The sequence below is a fragment of the Belonocnema kinseyi genome, chromosome 7 (genome assembly GCF_010883055.1).
Source record: "Belonocnema kinseyi isolate 2016_QV_RU_SX_M_011 chromosome 7, B_treatae_v1, whole genome shotgun sequence".
Taxonomy (NCBI): domain Eukaryota; kingdom Metazoa; phylum Arthropoda; class Insecta; order Hymenoptera; family Cynipidae; genus Belonocnema; species Belonocnema kinseyi.
The window spans coordinates 69,829,718-69,854,422 of NC_046663.1; the positions used below are offsets into that span (position 1 = coordinate 69,829,718).

The following is a 24,705-nucleotide window of genomic DNA, read 5'->3' on the forward strand; positions in this document are numbered from 1 at the left end:
GAGCTCCAAGGAGATTATGTTGAAAAATAAAAAAAAATTTACCCAAAAAAATTGTTTTTATACTTCATTCTAAGGACTTATTGAACTACCCTCGTATGTATTGATTATAACTGTTTTCAATTTAAGATTTTTATAAATACGTCATGTATGTATCTAATACATAATAAAGATTTAAGTATTTATACATATGGTTGATATATTTTTGCGTCATTATACCTAAAGATATATCGACCTATTAGCTAAAAAACATTATAGCCACTTCTGCCAAAAAACGCAGCTAGATAGGGTTTAAGTTTAGCTGTATTTTTCATCTAGAATATCTAGCTGAACCTGGTTAGGTGCGACACCTATACTTGTTTAGCAATAGAAATGTAGAAATTACAGCTAAATTTTCGAGATACTGCACCTATATTTTGCCTGCACGAAAATCTGTTCAATACAACTGACTATTTAGGAAGACAAAATCTAGCGTTACTTTCTAGCTGGGATATCAAGAATTCTAGGTAATATACCTAAAAAATTTTTTCAGTGCAACATTGTCTTGGACGATGAGAGGATAGAGCAAGTGGAAAAGTACGTGTATCTTCGTAGTTTATTTAATTGGCAAGGTTTTATTTGGCCAGGAAGGTTATCGGCAGTTTAGGAGCCATTAACAAAAGTAAAAATATATAAAATAAAGCTAAAATATCAACATATAACTCTGCAATTGCACGCATATTGCACGAAATCCCTACGCAATGTATGCGGTAAAACGCTAATGGACAAAGTCATTAATAAGGGGATTCTTAAAGAACGTGGTGTAGAGTAAACACTGTTTGACAAAAGTGAATTAAATTTCTTGAGATGGTTCGGGCATGTTAAGAGAATGAAAATAGAACGACTGACGGAACAAATACATCTAGGTAAAGTAAATGGCAGCGTACCCAGAGCCAGACCGAGGAAGGAATGGCGGAATATATTTTTTACACAAATATAATTACTTGGCTGGAAGATTATATGACGTTTGTTGCAATAGTATAATGTTTGCTGCAAAAAGAATCTTTTTGAGACAAATGAAATTCCTAGTTTTTGCGACAATTTGTGACGCAGGAGGGGTATTAATGTAGAATGTGTTTCTTGAATGAGATTTTAGAAACGGTGAAGCGGAAAATTTCTAAGTGTTCATTAGAGCAAGTCTTTAAATGGTTTCAAAGTATGCACGACAGTATAAGTGTTAATGGAGAATATCTAAAAAGATATAATAAAGATCGAGTTAAAAAAAATGATTTTTTCTTATTCAATCCAGAAACTTTCAGAGTGACCTACGTATTAATAATTTTTTGAAATAATGAAAAAAATGAAAATTAAGGAGCATTCGTATTTTTGACGTCATCTTTGGGGGTTCAAGCTTTGTTTGAAGATCTGTGACGAAGAAAGTGTAGGATGAAAAACGAGTTGAAAATAAGATAAAGTAGTTTTTGAACGGCCTGAAATTAAAATTGAATAAAAATTGCGACTAATACTTAAAGCGAATGAAAAAAACACAAATATGCAAATAACTAAATTTATATAAACAATTATCAATTTAACTATATTTTCTATTATTTAAACATGTGTTTCTCTTCTAAAATTTGATGTACACCTATAAAACATCTTTAAATTAGCTAACTAGAACTCTTTGAGTCGAACAAACTAAAAAGATCAAAAATTAAAAGGATACGATTCTTTCAGATATTAAATTGCATTGTCCTCAAAAATAAAAACACGAAGACTGTGAAAATCAATTGTAAACTTCAGTTACAAAACGTAACGAAAAGCCGATAAAAGCATTCTGAAAGTTTGATCAAGTGACGATAAAAAGATGATAAAATAAAATGATTGCCTGAAAAAATTTTCAACTTTATATTACACACCTCTTGAGAAAGAAATTCGAAAGCGGTCATAAAAAATAGATAAAAGAAACTAATATAAAATATGAAGATAGAGAATCTAAAGAATATATTAACCGAGCATAATGTCTGGTCTTATAATTATAATTAATTGCGCAATTGAATTGTTTAATTGTGGAATTCAAAAATAATTTTGAATCAAATAAATTTTATTTGAATCAAACAAATATGTTTGGATCAATAAATATATGTTTTTTCCTATATCAAAGATAGAACTTGTTTCATTCCAATAAATGTTATATGAATTAAAGAATAATTTGTTCAAATCAATCTAAAATATTTTTTGACCATACAGCAAAAATTTTTCTGAGTGCAGACTCGATATCCACATAATATTTGTTCTTTCTCATCAGTCTTAACACTTACGAGAAATTACATTGTATTTGTGGACATGAGAAAGTATTTTAATCGTACGAGTCTTCGTGTCTGACTTTTTAGCGGAAGTGCATATTTTAAAAGTAAATGCAAACAGGAAAATAAAAGTTCCCTTGTTCATTTCATTGACTTTCGACGCTGCCTGTGGTAATCTACTTTTAATTTTTCTGATTGGAAAGATAGAGGGTGGCAAGTGTTTTGAAATGCATGTTCTCAGACCTAATTTCCAGAGCTAGTTGATAATTTACTGAACGAGAAACTTTATTAAGTATTCGAGTTGAAAAACCGGTTCCTAAAAGTGCATTAATTGCAAAAAACGCATTAAACTAATCTAAAGAATATATTTATAAAAAATGTTAAAGAATAAGGATATGTTTTTACAACTTGGCTATAAATTGTCTAATTTATTATATTTACCGAATTTCGAGCATGGATTTAAGGGGTAAACCACTGTAGGGCAGGAAAAAATAGGCATATTTCGGGAATTGTTTTTAATCAATTAAAGCGATCAATCGAAATTTTGGAAAATGGCATTTATAATACTAATAATAAAGTTCAGAGAATATTTTTTTCAAATGTTTTCATGACAAAATGGCGGTTGCGTAGCATTTATTCATCGACGCCTTTTTTTTCAGGTGTCCACGGCCACCCTAACTCCCGCAATTTTTGACCTGGATCCAAAAATCAATATATTTTCGATTCCATAGAATAACAGCAAGAGACGTACGGAAGATTTGTTCGATATATTGATTTCTCGCAACATTGTGCAATTAAAAAAAGTTTAATAATTCATGAAAAAATCGTTACAAAATTGTTTATATAAAAAAACTATGTAATATAAGAAAAACCCTACGTACATCGCTGAAGAAAGCAATTTTGAATACATTTTTAAAATTTCAGATTGATCGGTGAGGATTTGTTCGATTTATGTTTCTGGACAGTTAAAAAAAATGGTTTCGAGAAAGACGCGCTTAAAGTTTTAGGTACACTAAAATCACAGCGGCATACCTGAGAGGCGTTGCAGCAGAATTGAAAATTTGGTCATTTATACTTTTTTTTCGCCCTCCATCTTTTGGTATATTATTCTTAAGACCCTAAAACACATTATAAGCAAACAAAACAAAATTTCGATGTTTTGAAAATTCTACAATGGTTAAGTCCTGAATATCCAAAAAATATAAAAAGATGGTTTAAGATTGGAAATTAAAAAAATTACTAAATTTCTAAAGTTACTAAGAACGTTCAAACTTCCTACTTATAGAAAATCATATTTTAATACCATTACAAATTGTTAAAGATTAAGACCGCACTGCTTTTAGAATAGCACGAGAAAATATATTTTTGCAGAATAAATATACTTTTGCTAAAAAAAAGCTTTTATGTTTTTATCAAAGCATTCACTCTCATTAGTACTCTATTTTATAAACACTTCTTTAGGCACTAATTTTTATGGCTTCTGCGTGTCAGAATTCGGGTTAATCGACATTTCCTGTAATACTCGGTTCACAATCTGCTGAATTTCTTTGCCTCAATGCAGACAAAATATTAGTTCATTGTCCGTCAAACAGGTATAAGATCACGTTATCGACACCCGATTCTCGCTTTCACGTCGAAAAAATGGCCTTTTTTAGACTTGTCATATGTATAAGTCTTAATAAAAGACGACTTGATAAGGTTTTCCGTTCTGAATCTAAACATCCATTTTTTTATTGTAGGCTGGTAAATAAATTAAATATAAAATTTAAAAAAATATATAATAGTGATTTCAAGTTATTAACAAAATGAATATGGATTTATACACTTTTGATTCAGCAAATGCATATTTCAGTAATTATTCATGTTCTAATCATATAAATTTACTATTTCTTATATACGTATGCAATCAGAAGATAATTTAATACATAATTACTATGATTTTAATTTTTAAAATAAAATTGTAAGATTTTATAAAATTATATATTGTAATAGCAACATTAAAAAGTATTAATGCAGTATTAAAAGTGTTTAGATGCTTATAACAAGTTTGACCTATTTACCTAATGAACCTGTAATCGGAAACTAAATTTTTTTAACAAATTAATTTTATTTTATGGATATACGTTAAAACTGAGAACATTTTTGTTCGCCAACTTGAGTTTGATAATCGAATTAATGATATTCGAAAGATACAAAAATAATCGTTTTGTCCATTGTTTCAAAAAGTGGATTTATCACGTTTAGATCGCTTATTCCACAAATGTTATAATTTTTGTTTCTGAAAAAATTAAATGTGAAAAAATTGCAGAACAATTTAGGTACGTTTGGAATAAAATTTTATCCTCATAAAGGAAGAACTTGACTCGGAGTTTGTTTCTAATCTAAGAATAAAATTATACTGACGTATCATGTGCCATGTTATAAGGAATATTAAGTAATATCTTCTTATTGCATAAACAACTTCCTACAAAAAAAGCACGAGGGGCGGAAAAAATGCAGTAAAATGCATAGTTATAGTACGAGCGCTTAGAACGTTTTGCATAATTGAAAATATGGTAGGATGCTGTATTCGAATACAATGGAAAGTGACTAATAAGACACTGTCAAAGTGAAAATCTTCAGTTTTATTATTCTTCAGTAAACTATGTGTGCGAGGTATTTTTTCTCAACTGAACGAATTGGAATATTACCCAAGAATTTCCCTGGCGAAATTTATTACTAAAAAATGTGTACATCATGAGGGTGTCTCGTAAATATTGAATGAAAGAGCCTTCTAACAGTAGCGCCTTTTCTTTAAGAAAGTTTGCTAGCCATTTTTGTATTTTAACATTTTTTTTAGCTGCCTTTAAAAAAACTTTTGAACACTTGAACTCTTTCTACTGATAAAATACATCAAGAAAAATTTCAACAAGATAAACAAATTTTTGTAATTAATTACAACTTATCTCAAGAACTTGGGTTAAATTTCCTGTCTTTCTTGACTGAATAATCTTTTTTGGTTGAAAATTGAACTATTTTGTTTAAAAATTCATCTCTTTTTTGTAGAAATTTCATCTTTCTTGGTTTAAAATGCAACTGTTTGGTTGAAAATTAATCTTTTTTAGTAAAAGATTTAACCATTTTATTGAAGATTCAAAAATTTGGTATATTTTTATGAATTCAACTGTTTTTTATTAGAAATTAAAATCTTTCATCTTGCTGCTTGAAGATTCAACTATTTGGTTAAAAATTCATCTATTTTGTGATGAAGGCCCGTGAAACTTGTTACCATTACAAAGATGTCTTTGATTTGTAACTGCAAAATTGATTTATCTACAAAATTAGCAATTAAATCGTTTAGCAATTATTTGAAACTGGCATCATCAAAAAGAATCGTTTTTAAAACGTCTTGTTTTCTAATGTTTTGAAATTACTATTAAAAAATGAATCGAAAGTATGTAAAACAGGGGAGAAAGGAGACAATTGTGTCAAAATTTTCGATTTTAGGTGATTTACGAAAATTTTCATATCCTAACCGATTCTGCCATCCATAGAAAAAACATACATAAGTGAAATTTTTGTTAAGGTGGCCATTTTGGTTGTCAGTTGTTAGAAAATAACTGCGAACCGCAAGAGGTGACTTACGGATCTTATTATGTTGAATAGCAGAATTCGTCGATTATGATCTTAACTATCAATGAAAAGCAATTAGGTTATGATGAAGAACTTTCTTTTGAATTCGCTCAATTGAGAGTTGAATGATGACTATCCTTGCAGAGGAGTCACCTGGAAACGAACGCTCATGAACTTCGACGTGGACGGAATTAAGAAATGCATGAGCCTGACCTTGAGGAGGCCTTGAAAGTGGATTTTTAAATGGCACGCAACAGAATACAAATGAAACCTTCCAGTCATCAGCTCGTCTCTTAAATCTGAAATCGATTGACTGTCACAATTTCAAGACCAGGATAAGCAGCAATGGTAATTTTGAAAGTCGCAATCAACTCTTCACTACTGCATTATTCGATAACAGAGAATGTGTATGAGGTGTGCCATTTCTGCTTTCTTGAGGTGCAGAACGAGCTGAGATTAAGTCGTCGTACCCACGCGATCTATTTTCGAGACGTCGAGCTTCCATTGGCCTCCCACTTGTCGCATTCTCACTCTTTATCTCATTTTTGCTCTTTCTCCCTCTGTTCACCTCATTGTACAAATGTACAAATGTACCAATGGACCCATGGTACCACAGCACCGCCATCCACCCACGTGGGTAACGATGCGCCCAATTTCGAGCCTCGACTCTTTTCACTTTTTTCTGTCTCATCGCTGGCGACGATCAGGTCAAATGACAGCAAAAACAAAACTTCAGATTATCATTTTTAAAACTTTCCTCGAGTCTTATTTTTCTTCAGGCTTCCAAAATTAGATGACTTGAACTCGTTTCTGCTTGAGTCAGTGTACTTTCATCTGTTGTACGACCTTTTTCTTCATTTCGGAGACGATCTCCTTCAGAGATTTGATTTACTTTCCTTCCTCGTACTTCAAAGTTAGCAAACTTTCTTTCATGTTTTAAAATGTTTCAAACTTCGATAAATTGAACTTTAATGGTCAAATATCTCATAACAGGTGGAAATAGATTTTTCAGGGTAAAAACAAAACTTAATTTTCAAAATTCCCTGACTTTTCCCTGATAATTAATATTTAATTACCAGAATTATAATTGTGTCAGATTTTTAGACTTCACTGACCAACATGCTCTCAAACCAGAGGAAATAGCGTAATTTTTACGTAAAAAGGGAAATAAATTCTTTAAAAAAAAATAATGTTGACAACAAACAGCTTTGAATTCCTAAGATTCCAAGCATTTTTGACAAATTAGTTGATTTTTGACACAAAGAAACGGACTTTCAAAAAAAGTTCACTTTTCAGCTGAAGGGTCGAATGTTTTAGAAAACAGTTAACTTTGAATATGCATTTTTAACAAACAAAAAAGTTGATTTTGAACCAAATGGTTGAATTTTCCACTCAAAAAGACGATTTTGTAAGAAAACAGTCGATTTTCAATAAAAAGGGTCATTGTTAACAAAATGGTTCAATTTTAAAACCGATTAGTTAAATTTTCAAACGAAAAAGACCATTTTTTTTAAAGAAATGTGAATTTTCAACCAGAAAAGATAACGCTTTTCTAGTATTAAGATGAATTTTCTATCCAAAAGTAAAAAATTTCAACAACAAAGTTAATTTCCAATCAAGAAAGATAAATTTTCAACAAAATAGTTTAATTTTCAAGACAAAATGAAATTTTGACATTTGGTTGCATTTGCAACCAATCAGTTAAAATTCAAGCGAACGAGAAAATTTTTAGAAATTTTTAAGAGTTGAATTTTCAACAAACAAGTAAATTTTCAACTAAGAAAGATAAATTTTTAACAAAACAGTAGAATTTTCGTCCAAAATAGATGAATTCGATAAAATAGTTTAATTTTTGAAAAAACGATAAAAAATTTAACAAAATAGTTGGACTTGCAAGCAAATAGCTGTTTTTCAAGCTAGCAAAAAAACGAATATTCAACATAACAGTTAAATTTTAAACTTATGAAGAATACATTTTCAAGCAAAAAAGGATTCATTAAATTTTAAGACAAAAATAATAATATTCAATTAAAAAAAAACTAATTTTCACAAAATAGCTATATTTTCAATCAAATAGAGGAACTTTTAACCAAAATAGTTTTATTTTCTTATTGGGTTCTATTTTAATTCAATTCACATTTAAGCAAAGAAAGAGACAAAGGTGAAAACAGCGAGTTTTTTGATATCAGGGGAAAAAGTCATTCTTTAAAAAAGGGGGAAAAAAAGGGGGAAAAAAGGGGGGTCTACATGTTTCAATATAGAATCTTTTATGAACGTAATTATATACTATTTTATTTTATTATTCTTGACAGTTACTTAATTTGCTTCTTACAGAAATTCTCTAACTTTTTCACGACCTTCCTTGACTTTTCCCTGATTTCCAGATTCTCCCTGACCAGCAACGAGCCTGATTTTCTTAATAAATATTTTCAAGTTAAAAGTACGACCTCTTAGCTGGTTTATTTTTGGACTAATATTAAAATTCCATAATTTTTTATGACTTTATCCTTTCATTAAAATATGAGACTATTTCGGAACTTTTCCTGATTTAATACTCGGAACGGTTAATTTAATTTTCCAAGACTGACATTCTCGGAGTAATGTTTTACAATTGAATACAGTAAAACACTAAACTAGACTCAAGTTCTTGAAAACTAACGTATCAACCTGATCCCCGTTAAGCGTGATTCTAGTTTATAAAAACCCTCGAGGCCGGAGTTTCTCAGCCTTGTCTAAACACGAATCTAGAATTGTAATTGTTTTTAGCTCGGTTTTCAATATCATCAAAAAGTTTATTCAAGTCCTGAAGATTATTAGAATTAATTTATTTCATAATGAAAGTGATTGTTAATAAGGAATTACTATCTTCCTTATTCCGCTAATCTGCCGAACTATTGAAAAAGGCAGTAATTACGAAAAAAAAGAAAACCGAGTTCTTTATATCACTGAAATCGTTGAAATTTTTAATATTGTTTAAATAATTTATTGCAACATCAGCTTAAAAAGCAGCAAAGCATGTCTTCATATCGTTTTCTAAGGGAAAAGGCAGCTTCTGTAACAAATCGTGAGTAAGTACAAAATCTGGGAGTCCAGTTGTCTTCCTCCGTAGATGTAGCAACTACCACCAAAACCCATTATAATTTTACTTACTGACTTTTTCCGTATAGAAAAGCCTTGAAATTTCGGCATCATCTGCATTTTTACATATTAGTGACAAATTTTTACTTATTTTTTTCATAAATGGCTCTATTGCACCAAAATGACTCTATAACTGTCGAAAAACAATTCAAATATCTATTAAAATAAGCGGAATAATAAAAATCAGATTGAAATAACGTTTTCGTTGATTTTCTCCGTTCGTGGATTTCGTAGTATGCTGCCTTTTTCCATAGAACAATTCCTTAGTACATTACGAAGGTTGAAAATATTTCTTAGTTATCTGAATAGGATTTGATTCTCCTGAAAATTGACTAATGCACCCAAACGAAATTTGGCACGTCTTGGTGGCCCAAGTGCCAAGAATGCGACCTTTGAGACCGGCGACCCCACCTTTGCGATCACCAGTTGATTCATTGACAAAACACACACACACACGAGGATTGATCTCAACAACCACTAACCAGGATTAAGGGACCTATAGAAGTTTTTCAAACAATCATGAATAAGGAGAAAAATTACTCCACTATCCAAAAATGAGTTAAAAATAAAAAGCAGTTTATTTTGTTTTGGAAGAAATTTAATTTTTTCTACTCCAAGCCTTAATTCTTCATTCCCAAAGTTAGTAAATTGTCATCCAAAAATAAAGAGTTATTCCATTCGTAATAATTTATCAAAATAGCTTTGCAATAATAAATAAGTCAAACAGATTTTTAGAAAGATGACATATTTTAACTAATTAACTGACCTTTTATAAAAATAGAGACGACGAGAAAACATAATTAAAAGTTTAGAGAGAGGTCAGGTACGGGATTAGAAATTTCGGAATGATCCAATTTTAGTATAAGGTCGTTCAATTATAAGTTTATTGACGTTTAATCTAATTAAACTTCTTTAGTTATAAAATCATTCATTTTCGTTAAACTCACTTCAACACCTTCAACTTCTTTTTAATTTCAGAAAACAATTTCTTTCTGTTACAATCAAACTCATTATTAAAAACAGCCCAAGCAGCCTACTGAACATATTGAAAATTTTGCTCGAATAGTTACAAAAGAATGAAATTTGGTATGATTTTAGTTTCTTTTGGCATTAGAAAATTTCCAAGGCCGGTTGCAAACGTTTAAATAAAAATCAACAATGGTGGTATTTCTAGAAACTTTAGTATTAAGACAGAGTGGCCGTTTCAATCACATAAAAAAATTCCCGGTTTTTTCCCGACTCGTAAACACTTTTCACGATCTACGAAATTAAATAATTCGAACTCTAAAGCTAAATATTTTCCATGTGAAGCAATAAAAACTAAGTTGCAAACCATTTTAAGCAATTTTAAACTAGAAATATTACAAACTAAACGATTACATTTTTTTTGTAAACTAAACACTTTGTCAATTAAAAGTTAAATTATTTTCATTTTAAATTATTTTTGAAATTTGTTCAGAACTTCTAAACATCTTCAAAAACTATTCGAGTTCTTCCAAAAACTTTGTTTACATCCTGCAAAATAAAAAATAATTCCTTAAAATCTTCTAAACTCATTTTTGACAATTTTGGAAATCTTTTTTAATATTCTCTTAAAATTAATTTTTCAAGAAAAGTAATTTTCAATTTTCTTAGGTATTTTAAGAAAATATTTTTTATTCTTTTGAAGCGTTTCATAATTCTTAAAATGTTTCTATTCGAAATATGCAAAAATCTATATTGTGTTTTAAATTAGTTCGTGGGCTATTTGCACCGAAATTTCTACTCGAATAGCGGGATTTTGTCGGCATACCCAGAAGTAGAAACTTCGTTTAAATTATTTGATATCGTTTAAATTATTTGATATCATTTCTTATTTTGAATTAATTTGGATCTTCGAAGACCTTCTAAATATCTCATCAACTAACTAGAAGTTTTTCTAAGAATTATAGATGTGCACTATTTATTGAAGATCAAAATTCAACAATTTTACTTGTAAATTAAAGTTTTTCCAATAGAAAAATTAAAATTGTAACGTTCAAAATTTAGTTTTTTGTTTCGCTTTGAAGATTTGATTTAAAATTACTGATTTAACATGAAAAATTAAATATTAAGTATATATATATATATTAAGCAATTCTTATTTTTCTTAGTTAACATTTTGTTAATTTTCAAATTTTAGACTGAAACAGTATCATTAATTTAATAAAAGCCTTTAATTATAAATATATTATTTTGAAATTATTTTTAAATTGGAAATAGCTTTTAAAGTTTCAATCGGGGGTTTAGATTTGTTCATCTGCTGTGACTTCCTAATTTCAACAGACTAATTTTTAATTATAAAATCTGGAAATTCTTCAATTTTGAACTGAATCCGAATCGTCTTGTAAAATCAATTATTATTCACTTGTTAATTCTCTTAATGTATAGTTCAATTTTTGATATCATGGTAATTTATATTCAAATTTTATCAATTAAAAAGGTTTTTTATCTAAAATTGTCGATTAAAACGATAATAATTTTTTATTGTATAAGTCTTGGAAACCGAATAATATCATAATTGAAAAAGATAAAAATTCAACTTTCTGAACATAGAAGCACACCTAGACATGACTGATATGGACGATGTGAAAGTTCTCTATAATGAAAGAAATCAAAGAAAGAGGAAATTCATGGAGATATTGTATGGGGCAAAGTACGTGAACCGCTTCCACCTAGAATTTTTTTGTATCAAGTTCAAATTTGGCATATTCTCAAATATTTAGTTGTTCTCAAAATACAGGGGTCCAAAATTTTTATTTTTTCGCGTACACTACTACGTTCAAATTAGTGTAACTTCTCTTAAACGTATCTGATTGAAGTTTTATTACAGTGTCTTGGAAAGTTTTTCTTTTAGCGTACTTTGATCCTGATATAATAATTTTTTAAATGTGTAAGAAAACCATTTTTTCTGAAAATCAAAATTGATTTTTTGAAAAAAGTGCAGTTCAATTTTTTTTAAATAGTCGTTTTTATCTTCTCTTTAATGATGTAGACGGAAAAGTGGAATGGAAACATTGTATTGGTGTCTTGAATTTTTGAAAAAAGTGCACCTTGAAGAAATTTTTTTTTCTTTTTTGAAAAATAGTTTTGTATACTATTTTAAATCATGTAGAGGAAAAAACGTACCCTCGACTGTGAAACTGCCAATTTGACTAATACAATGTTTCCATCCCACTTTTCTTCTAGATAAGTTAAAATATGATAAAACAGCTTTTTTAAAAACATAAAAAAGAATGTTTAAAAGTGAAACTTTTTCAAACAATCAATTTTTATTTCGATGTTCTGACAAAATTTTTTTTTCAAAAAATGGTATAAAATTATTATAATAGGCTCTAAAATTATATCCATACATAAGTTTTAAGACACATTAGGCTTAACAGTTTTGATATCCGGCAGCTAATTAAGTTGAATATGATACTCTTGAGTGTAAAACTGCCAATTTGACCAATGCAATATTTAAAAAAATTATTTAAAAAATGTTGTAACTACCTCTAATGAGCCAATCACAGTGATTTTTCGAGACATTTCTTCTGTCGTTTAGGCCTTTTTGTGCAATTTTGTCACACAAATTGATATTTTTGAGTTTATCTTTTTAAAGATAAACTAAATTTTAGACTCTTTCGTAAATCCATTAGAAATTTTTTTTTAAATTAATAATTAACAAAATAGCGAAAAAGCGCCAAAGAGAAAAGTTGTTCTTCTTTAGAGAAAACCAAAATGCACTATACCTGTTTACATTTTGTGAAATTTTTTTATACAATAAAAATTAGATTCATATTATGTTTTAAAATACAGTTTTATATCAAACACAACAATATCAACGTTATTATATCAACTATTTCATGGAAAAACGATACCCAGCACGAATATAAATAGTAAAAAATTTACTTTGTGTAAAAAACTCTAATTTTTAAATATTTTGCACAGATAAAGTGATAAAAGATTGAAGTGCCTATTTATATTTTTCTTATCACTAAACAAGACATTTTGCCGTGTTTAAGATTTAAACCATTTATCCTGTGAAGATTAATGACTTGGAAACATACACATGACGTCACGAAAAGATGGCGGTACGCGGCGCGAAAATGAAGGCCATTTCAAGAGGGTAATGAGTTCTTAGTTTTTTTTTTCTTAACAGTACTATTTTCTGAATTATGTTGCTACTTTTTTCCGATGGACATTTCAAACCCAAATTGCATAATTTTTTTGAGTCGAAAATTGCCAAGATTGCGAATCTATATTTAGACGAATTAGAGTGCTCGAGATGCGCTTAGAAATCGCCACCTTCATCGCAACATTCAATTTCCTGTTGACCTATTTATAAAGTCCCTTGCCGACATACTTGTCAAGGTTCCTAGGTCGTTCAGTAATTCACAATCAGTTATACTTTCAGAATGACCAACGGGTTTACAAGAAGAACCGGTAAAGTGCAGTAACACTTTATGTGTAGAAAGGAATTAAATTGCGTAAAATTATTCTTGCACGTTCATAAAAAAGAACCAATCTCGTTGCTTGAAGATGAGTAAGTTAGAATGAGAATATTCATAAATAATATGTTAACAACTTTTGCAAACGAGTTCCACGACCTGTCAGTCTCACAACGAGTTCACGTTGCTTGCTATATGGCTGGTCCAATTATCACCGTCAGAACGTCATTTAATAACAGTGGCTGAAATCATTTACAAGGATAGGCAAAACTAAAAGCAAACGTATTCAAGATCTAAATAAAACCAAAAATCATTATATTTTTTTCATTAAGAATAAACGTACTGGAATTTTAGCCTTGGGTATAATTTTTTGAATATAGAGAACTATCTATAATTTCATATCAGGTTGATTGAAAGATTACTATCAATGAAAATTTACCATACTTGATCAATAATTTTTTCTGGAAACTAAACGTAATTCCAGCTACAAACAAGAAAAGAATTGCTAAGATCAAGGTATTTTGTTTTTGCACGAAAAGCAAATAGAGACTAAGGAAAAAAGTCGATCGAAGAAGCGTCTATGACATTAATGCTCTTAGAAAAAAGATCAAGGTCAGAGTTAATGGTGTACAATAATCAAATAAATGCTAAGCTTGGATTAAATAATGCTGACTTTGATGAAACAATTATCCTAAGACGACCCAGAAAAGATCTTTTATGTGGAATTTAAGCAGGTTTAAAATTTTGTAATAATATTGACGTCTAATTGCTGTATGATTTGATATCAAATTCTCCATCTCAGGTGGCAGAGTTAAATATATGTTTTTGCAAAAATAGAATAAAATAAATCGAACGAAGAAAAAAAAGGAAGCTAAAAGTTCATTATAGTGAATTGACATAAAAGAAAATTTCTATAAAGACATGAACGAGTCTAATTAGAAATATTATGAATCCGTGCTCTACTTGCTTTTTCTTAAAGAAAATAAGGTCAATTATTTGAAGCCTGATGAGCTTGATTGAGGTGTTTTTAAATCTAATATTCATGGCCCATGAAATGACTCATAAAATTTAATTTTACACTTAATATCGCCATCAAGAACTATTTAATATTAATCAGGTAAGGATGCATTTATGACCTTAGACGAGAAGTTTACTGCTTTTACATTGGCTGAGGATTCTTATAAGAAAACACTTCCAGGTAATAAATAAATGAACGAACGATAAGAGCGGTAAAAAATGCGATTTTCTGTTAAATGCTACGACCAAAGAAAAATGGTTATTGCTATGATTATGTAGATGAAAATTGTTTCTAAATAACAACTCCAATTAAAAATTATAATTAAAAACAAACTCAACCAGCATTTTGATCGTAAGTTTTAAAACAGAATTTTTTGTATAAAAAGGTCAAGCAAAAAATCATTAATTGAAGATGACAATACTTTCTATGAAGGACGCTTCTCGAATCAGGTGTGTAACGATAGTCAACGGGTTGAAAGAATGCGATTTACGTAACAAAATTGTGATAGACTTTGAATGTAGTGAGTATTCGTATGGTGCAATAAGTAAGACGTGGCGCCATTTAATGTGAAAAGTCTGTTTTCTTTAAACCCAGAGTTACGAAAATTGGGCAAGAGATTCCTACTCTATCATAAGTGGAGATTCTTGAAGATCACTTTACATTGCAAAATTTGATAAAGAGAAAGACTCATAAATGTGCTTAAGGTTCCGAAAGTCAAATAAACGAAATTTTTTACTAATGACTTTGTAAACCAGAAAGTTCTCAAATGTTTGTTAATTTAGATTAGAAATAATTTATTATTAAAATAGAATTATAATGCATAAATTAAATTGCAGTTGGAACAAAATTTATAGATAAAATAGAAATGAGAAAAAACATTTCGTTCAATAGAACGTTCGGAACTTCAGGTACATGACTCAATCAGCTTTAAAAATAAAACTAATATCTCATAAGGCGATATTTGCAATGTACAGATATCAAGACTGATTATTTCTTATTCATACCTGGGCCACACTAAGTAAAAATTATATTGACACATGTGATAATGAATTTATATCATCAAAACCGGTTCAGCATTGTTAAGTTATCTTATCATCGCCAATATTAAGGTGTAAACCCGAGATAAGATTTGTTTTCACTTTCATACTCTGATGTCAAAAATGATTCAAACAAGCTTTGCAGATAAATTTTTATGACAGAATTAAAATAAACGTTGTCATAAATGACATTTTTACGATTTTTCTGGGGACAAAAAATGTACCCCAAAAAATCATTAAAATATTCTTTTTTAGATTGTGATTTATACTCTAATTTTCAGTGAAACGAGGCAAAATCATAACCGATTTGTCGCTGTTGAGCTGAAGAAAAATTAAAAAAGCTTCAAAAATGTTGGAAGAACTTTTTAAAATTACTTCCATATTAAAAAAAATATGGCTTTTATTACTTTTTGGAACGTTTCCCTTCATTTGTACTGATTTATGGTGTTTGCTGAAAGCATGAGCAAAAAATGACCTGAAAATTCCTGGTATCTCAAGTTTTCTTGCAGGTACAATTTTTCATTGAAATACTTCGCATTTTTTAAACAATTGACTGAAAGTATATATACACTTTCGCGAGTTTGTTATAAGTAAGGTTTTTTCATTTTCTAAGGATTCAAATAATATGTTTAATTTAGAAAGCTCTGAAAATTATATTACAAGATATTCCTTCTTATAATTGAAATACAATCCATATCTACGTAGAACCAACGCGGATACTATACTATATTAAATTTAAACAACTTAAAATGCCCAAATTTTTTAGTAAAATTATTGCATTTTTAACGATAAAGATTAATTTGCAACCAAATAGTTGAATATTCAACCAAAAGATTAAATTTCTACCAAAAACGATGCCTTTGAAATCAAATACATGAACTCAGAAACAAAAATAAAATAGTTAAATTATCAGTTAGAACAAATTAATTTTCAGTTACAAAAATTAAGGTTGAGCCTAAGAGCTGTATTTTCAACTGAGATAATGGAATATTCAATTAGAACAGTTATTTTTTCAGTGAAAAAAATATTTACCAATAAAAAAAAGTAATTTTCAAAAAAATAGTTACATTTTCAAATAAAACAGATGAATTGTCAAACCAAAATTTTAAGTTAAAAATTCATGTTTAACCAAAGATATGATTTTTTAATTAAAATAATGGCATGTTCGATTGGAATAGTTACACTTTCAGTTAAAAAACAAATTTAATTTCAACAAAAAATCAACTAAAATAATTGAATTTTCAATTAAAAAGATGAATTTTTAACCAAGAAGGTTTAATTTTCATTAAAAAATACAAAATTTCAACTAAAAAAGGTAATTTTTCAAACAAAAATTAATAAAAATTTGTATTCCAAAAAGATGATTTTTGAAAGAAAAACGCAATAGTGAATACTCCAACCCCAGAAGAACGTAAATTTTAATCGAAAACAGTTGAATTCAACTAAAAAAGACGACTTTTCAACATGAGTGGAATTTTCAACTAAGAAAGATTTTTCAGTCACATAGAAAAAATTTCAAACAAACTTGAATTATCAAAAAAAAAGGTGAATTTTCTGACAGCTATTCGAATTTTCAATAAGAAACATAACAGTCAAATTTGAGCAGAAAGAATTAATTTGAAAAAAAAAAGAATTTTCAATAACATAGTTAAATACATCAACATAAAGCTACTTTTACAAATGAAAATTTTTTGTTATTGTATTTTATATTGCAAGTTAAAAAAACTAAGCATGTTTTCCAAAAAATCACTGACATTCCTAGGTTTTTCTCGGCTTTAGCCATCTATAATTTGTATTTTTATTTATCTTGGAGCCAATATCTTTGTATTATTTGAAGTTTTTCCAATTTAGGAATTTTATTTTTAGAATTTTGATCCTTTGTTATTCAAAAGTCTAAGAATTTTTTTTCAATCAATATTGAAATAAGTCAAACGTTTTATTTTTGCATGTCAATAGTTTTTCATTGTAGAAATGGATTAGCTATGGTTACCGAAGTTTTAAGGAGATTAGAGTTACATAGTTTCCGAACTAAAGCGAGTGTATCATATACTAATTAACGGTCCTAAATAGTTTAGAAAAATGTGCGGTTATAAACTTGATCAGTTTTACATTTAAATGGTTTAATGTTTAATTTTTGAAAATATAAAAGTGAAAGGTTCACCAATTTTTATGAATTATAATCTACTTAGATTATATAATCAGTATTCGAAACTGGACAATTTAAAACCTACTATTCCATTATGGGTTGAAAACTGATCACTTTTAATTGAATTTACAATTATTTCGTTGAAAATTCAAATATGTGTTTACAAATTCGTCTTTTTAGTAGAAAACTAATTTTCTTCATTGAAAATTTTACTACTTACTTGAAAAATGAGCCACTTTGCTAAAAATGCATTCATTTTATTAGTTGCAAATTCATCCATTTGGATGAAAATTTAACTATTTCCTTCTAACTTCGTTTTTTCTTTGTTAAAAATAAATTTTCGAAACTGTATAATTACCAGTTTTTGGTTGAAAATTGATCGACTTTAGTTTAACATTTAACTACTTGATTGAAAATTAAGTTTGTGGTTAAAAATTCATATTTTCGGGAAGGAAATGTAACTGTTTTGTGAAGCATTCGTCTTGTTCGCTTGTAAATTCAACAATTTAATTAAAAAATGGTTTCTCCTCGGCTTCAAAAATCTGTCCTCGTTCAAAATTATTCTCATGTGTTGAAGATTCGTCTTTTTCGTTTTAAAATTGATCTTTTTCTTCATAAATTTCATCTTTGTGGTTCAAAATGGAACAGTTGTGTTCAAATTTAATTTGTTTTGGTCGAGCATTTAATTATTTTGTTGAAAAATCGTGTTTTTTGTTGAATTAAACATTTTTTTATTTAAAATTAATATATTTTTAGTTGAAATATTAACTATTACATTTTTTGTTCAACTTTATCTTTTTTGATTAAATTCAATTACTTCTGATTCAAAATTAAAATATATTTTTAATGGACATATCAACTATCAGTTTTAGGCTGAAAATGTAACTATAGTACATTCTTAGTTGAAAATTAATCTTTTTCAGTCAATTAATCTTTTAGGTAAAAAAATCATCCGTTTCGTTGAAAATTCAACAATTTAGTTAAATCTTGATCTCTTTCGTCAAAAATTCTTTTTTTTAGGTTCATCACTTTAGTTTATAATTTATTTGGTTTTTGGATGACAATTAATTTTTTAAACTATTTTATTCATTAATCGATTTTTTGGGTTAAAAAGTAATTTTGTATCCGAAAATTCAAATATTCCTATTTTGTTTGCAAATTTATCATTTATAAGATAAAAATTCAACGATTGGTAGAAAATGCATGTATTTTATTAAAAATTCGTATTTTTTAATTCAAATAGCTCAACGATTTATTTATTTTTTTAATGTTGAAAATTAATTTTTAAACTGAAGATTTCACGATTCCATTTTAGTTTGAAAAAATATCTTTCTTAGTTGCAAATTCAAGCTATTGGTTTGGAACTTCATGTATTTTGTTTAAAATTCGCCTTTTAATACAAAATTAAACTTCTTCCTTTAAAACTCATCTTTGTAGATTAAAAATCCACCTATGTAGATAAAAATCCAACGTTTTTGTTGAAAGTTTATTTATTTAGTTGAAAATCTGTCTCTTTTACTTGAAAGTTCAACTGTTTGTTTTTTAATGCAACCGTTTGGTTAAATTTTTTTTTTGACAATTCGCCTTTTTGGGTTTGAAATTCATCGATCTAGGATGTGTTTGGCAACCACAATAAACTTTTCACCTAAATAAATTTCCCCTCATGTCACGAGGATGTTTCTTGATACAAATTAAAATTCCTCTTAAACCTAAGATTAAAAGGATGCTCATTTACGTATCTCAAAAAGAATAGTTTTGCCGCAAATATTATCCTTTTGCGTCAAACTTCAACTTCACACAATCTTGCAGCCAAATAATCACGTGTATAAAAAATATTTTCAAGTGTTTCGAAACAGAACAGGCAAGAGGATGATGCTTTTGTTTCAAGACAACATTTTCTCTGAGTGTCACATTGGCATAATAGCAAAATTTGCGAGACAAAAGACATCCCCTAAATTTCCTCCGAACCAAATGATCATTCCTGAAACTTTTCTAAAAACTATAAATTATAAAATCCTACCTTAAAGACTTCGGAGAAGAATCCAGATCCAATTTTCTCCATGTAGAAGTCATCAAGACGATTCAAGGACGCAACAGCATGTCTCAAAGCCTGACAAGATGCCCCAGTTCTTCGTTTGGGACCAGCTTCCTGAACAGGATTTTCAGAGCAAATAGTAAAATTCGCAAGCGTTCCCTCCATTTCAGTGGGTCTCCATGGATCTCTACACTTTTCCCGATCCTTGTAGCTTCTCGGACTCGACTGCAACTCGGTCGGCAAATCTCGGGTGAAACTCGTACAATTTTTCCTATTGTCAGTATCTGAATTCTTGGTGGGTGTTGACGCTGTAAAATCAGCTTGGGTTCTTTCAGGACAGGTACTAGGATTTGGAAGAGCTGGAGGGTTGTTGGCATTTCCAGGAGATGCGGTAGATTTGTTCTTAAGACTCCGTCGTGGCTCCATCTTCGTGTCACGAACTGGAGAGAAAATTGTTGATGGATCTGGAGAAACTGGTTGGATGTGATCGCTACTCAAGAGACCACCAGTCGTAGAATCAGTTTCGGAAGATCTGCTGGGAGCCGCCTTGGAAATCGGAGTTGGCACTCTCGATTGGTCTCTATTAACTAATTTATTATCGCTAATTCTCGATCCATCTTCTTCAACTGGAAATTCCCGGTTTGGCATAGACGACTTTCTGGCAGTCTTTGGCGCTGATTCATTATTCGGACTGGCCAGACTGGAGAAAGAGGAAGTTTTGGACGATTTGGAAGCACCGTTACTGCAATTTTTTGATACACTAGGACAATTGGGATTTGAGGAACATCTGTGAACGCTGGAACTAATGAAATTCTTTCTCGGTTCTTTGGAGGGAGATTTTGCGCTAACGCGCGTTGGAGAACTCTTTAAGCACATGTTTACCACCTCTGTTCTGCAAGGTCTTGAGATTTCCGTAGACACTGATGATACAGTACTGGAAGGCTGGAAGTCGCAAGGCAGTTCCGTGAAGATAGCCTCATGGTTCTGGAGTCGCCAGGATTTTGGTTGATCCTCGATACCAACTGCAGGTCCATCCTCCGCTGAGAAACAAGGCAGACATGATCCAGACGACCTGCCAAGTATTTTGGAAGAGTTGTTTGGAGGAGGACCTGGTGAATTTGACGGAGGCACTTTACCGAACATGCTCAGCTGTCGAATACAAAATTTCAAAAGGGAAAGCTTGGGAAGACCCCGGCATCCAACGAGGAATCACTGGATTCTAGGGTTATCAATTATTTTCGTTTTTAGCTGATATACTTTTAAGATTTGTCTTAGTACTACTGAATTTTCTGGCAGTGTTATCATCCCTGGACTTAGTATCATTCTAATTCTAAGCGCACTCTGGTAGACCTTTGGAAGCTTTTTTTATCAGATTTAGATTATTGATCTTTGGTAGAAATTCCTAAATTCTGAGATTAAGATTGGCACTTTGATCTTCATGTTTAGAATGAAGGAAAGTGTGCTTCTTGAGGTTGAGCTGACACTCTGAAAAATGAAAAGGAGTTCATAGTTGACGATACGTTGAAGAAATTTTTTTTATATAATGATTTAGTTCATGCTGTTTATTTTGAAAAAAGATCATTCCTATTTACTGCAATCAAAAATGAAAAAAATGATCACAAAATAATATTTAATTTATTCTCTACTTCGTTACAACATTGTATTTAAATTCAATAACAGATAAAAAAAAGTAATAATAAATTGAATAATTAGGTCTGCGATTGTTCTTTATTTCCAAAATTATTCATGATTGAAGACAATTTATTTATATTTATACAGAAATTGAAATATTTTCTTTATTTCGTCTTAAAATTATGTTAAACCAAGGCAGTTGATTATTTCGTTATTTTTCTTTTTGTAATCACAAAATTGTAATTACTTTATTATTTATATTTTATATTATTTATATTATATATTCATTAATAAAGGCGAAAAAACTACTCACAAAAATGCGAATTTTTATGTGTATGTATATTTGAGTTTAAAAGACAATTCAATGAAAGTTCACCTTCGATTTTAGATTTAAATACGTTAATGTGATAGATATCTAATTACTAATACGAAAAAAAGATGACTATGTAAAAAAATACACTGAAAAATATACGACAATTTCGGATTAACGAGCCGCCCATAAACAGTGTTACCAAATCGAGTGGGGGGGGGGCTATACTTAGTGACGGGGGGGGGGAGCAGTGGAAGTAACATTACGTATTTAAGAAGTGTGAAAATCACATTCATATTTCAGGCTTATTCATACTCTTTCCCCTATTCCCCTATTTTTAGTTTTTTAAAAGAATTCTTTCAACTATTTTTGGTTGATTACAGAAAGAAAGTTGAAAGATACTTCTGGTTCCTTATTTATCTCGCTTGGTTAAAAGTTCGACTATTTAGTTGAACATTCAAATATTTTGTTAAAAAATTCAACTGATTTATTAAAAATTCATCATTTATAGATAGGAAAATCGTTTTGATGAAAAATCTTCTTTTTTTAACAAAAATTAATCTTCTCGTTTGAAAAACGATCTGTTTTTGGTTGATAATTCAACTGTACTTTGTTGCAAATTCAACTATTTGTTTCAAAATTAACTTTTTGTTCGTAATTAATACTTTTGGATACAAAATTCAACAATGTTGTTAAAAATTAATATATAGCTGGTTTATTTGGTAAAAAATCCATGTATTTTGTGTTGAAAATTTGTCCTTTATGTTAGAAAGTTAACCTTGTTTGTTAAAAATGTATCTTTTTGGCTGAGTGTTCAACTATTTGGTTTAAAATCGGTCTTTTTGGTTGAATTAAATAGGTTCAAAGTTCGTTTTTGGTTTAAAATTTATCTTTCTTGATTAAACATTCATCTATTTGGCTCAGGTTTCAACTATTTCGTTAAAAATTCGTTATTATCCTTTAACTCAAGTTGGTTGTAAATTAACTTTTTTTACTCATAAGCAATATTTCATGATTCAAAATTAAACAATTTTCTTCCAAATTTATGTATAGCTTCTTTATTTTGTAGAAAATCCATGTATTTTATGGAAAACTCGTATTTTTGGTCAGAAAATTAATATTTGTTGTTGATCATTTAACTTTTTGGTGAAAAATTTGTCTTTATTGGTGGAATTCAACTGGTTAAAAGGTCGTTTTCTTTTTGTTGAAAACTAATTTTTAAAGTAAAAATTTTACGATTCCATTTTTAAAAATATTTTTTGGTTAAAATTGGTTTGTTAAAAGTTCGTTGTTTTCGTTTAACTCAACTGGCTGAAAAATAATTTTTCGGTAGAAAATTCATTTTTTTTTATGTTAGAAAAGTCATCATTCTGATTTGAAAATAATTTTTTTTGCTGAAAATTCAACTTTTCAAGTCGAAGATTAAATTGTCTTGAAAATTAATCTTTTTGCTACGAAATTCAACTGTTCTTCGTTGAATTTTAATCCTTTTTGTTTGAAAATTCGATCATTTGTTTCAAAATGCATCATTTTAAGTTTAAACTTCAACAATTTTGATTAAATTGTGTTGTTAGGCTTCAACATCAACCATTATTTAAAGCAGTTTATTCCAATATTTTTATGAAACATGGCTCTATTTCGAGAGAATTTTGAGCCACCTTTCTGATCAGCTTAAGGGGGGGGGGGGGGGGGGGGGGGGGGCAAATTGCGGTCGTCAATTATGGTCAGCCCCTAAGTTAAAATCAATTAATCAAGTGTTTTTATATAAAAAAACTATAATACTCAAGACATAAGATGTGATTTTTCAAAGGCCGAATATACTTAATGAAATTTCGATATGAATAGCCTGAATTTTGGTATGATCGGACACTACCCATTTAAAACCCTATAAATGCATAATGTCTTTATACATATACCTATATATGTACACAGAAGTAAAAGAATAGACTCTAACGCAATGGACGACCACATAAAGCAATATCAATAGTTCGACGCTGCACTTAATACAGTCCCCAATAATAAAAAACCTCCTATTTACCTACCCAAATTATCACCCTAAAAAATAGAATGATCTCAACCCAGCTCTAAAATATAACCTCTGACAAGTAAAATCCGAACTGTCACTCATGCAACAAAGTGTGAAAGTGTGCTCTGAAAAAATGTACGTCTCTCTAAAACGAAGCGTCAATTCCTAACAAGATTTTACTGACCCTGAATACTGATTGTACTAACCTCTATGAAGAAGCACACATTCTTTTTTTAATCCAATTCAGAATTTTTCCAATTCACGTCTAGCACTGCAGCAACTAAAAAACCATAATATGCAAAAGAATTCCTCCCGCTGTCACTTTTGTTTACCATACAAAATTCGACACTATTTTGAATGTTGAACCGAACTCACTTTATTTTTAATTTGGTTTTTTACAGATAAACCTCATGGATGAACGATAAAAACCGACAATTTGATCTCAAGAGAAAATTCGAACTTTTCACTGGAGTTTTCCACGGTCACTGCTTCGCATAAACAGAGAGGAGTGATCGTCTCCTGGAAGTGTAGATAGTTTAGAATCCGTTTTTTGGTAAGAAACACGTTAAAATTTAACGCACAATCGTGGGCACTTGACACTTTCGATAAATGACGAATTATACTAGATTTTAGTAGAGATAATGCAATATCACCACTTAATTAATCTCAAGACGAGACTAGCAACAAATTTACCGACAACGCCAGACGGCGGCCATTACAGTAATGAATACCTTTCTTATCTTCGTGCCTCTCGTGGCCATACCCCAAACTAAGCCCCTGTGCCCCCTCCCCCAAGTAAATAAAAAGTAATTTTAACAATTTTCTTTTAAAATATTTTAAACTTATTTGCATCTAGGTTTTAATGGATTTCAAAATAATGTTATGAAATTATTGATGAATTTCAAACATTTTAACTATCATTTTTTATTATTCTATATAAAATAATCAACAATCAATTTTCGATAGTTTTATTCTGTCTTAGAGGGGTTCTATTATATAGAATTCGATATGAAACACTTTAATA

The 24,705-nt window shown here is 29.5% G+C and overlaps 1 protein-coding gene across 1 annotated transcript in view; it reads right to left on the reverse strand.

The window, feature by feature from the left end:
* LOC117177153 (serine/threonine-protein kinase ste20) overlaps window positions 1-24,353 on the reverse strand; it is a 74,340-nt gene extending 49,987 nt beyond the window's left edge. The window contains exons 1-2 of the mRNA XM_033367659.1: window positions 23,888-24,353; window positions 19,699-21,198 (exon numbers count right to left, since the gene is read on the reverse strand). Of these exons, the coding sequence (XP_033223550.1) occupies window positions 19,699-20,856 (1,158 nt within the window). The 5' untranslated portion in view covers window positions 20,857-21,198; window positions 23,888-24,353. The remainder of the gene's footprint in view (window positions 1-19,698; window positions 21,199-23,887) is intronic.
* Between the last annotated feature and the right edge of the window lie 352 nt (window positions 24,354-24,705).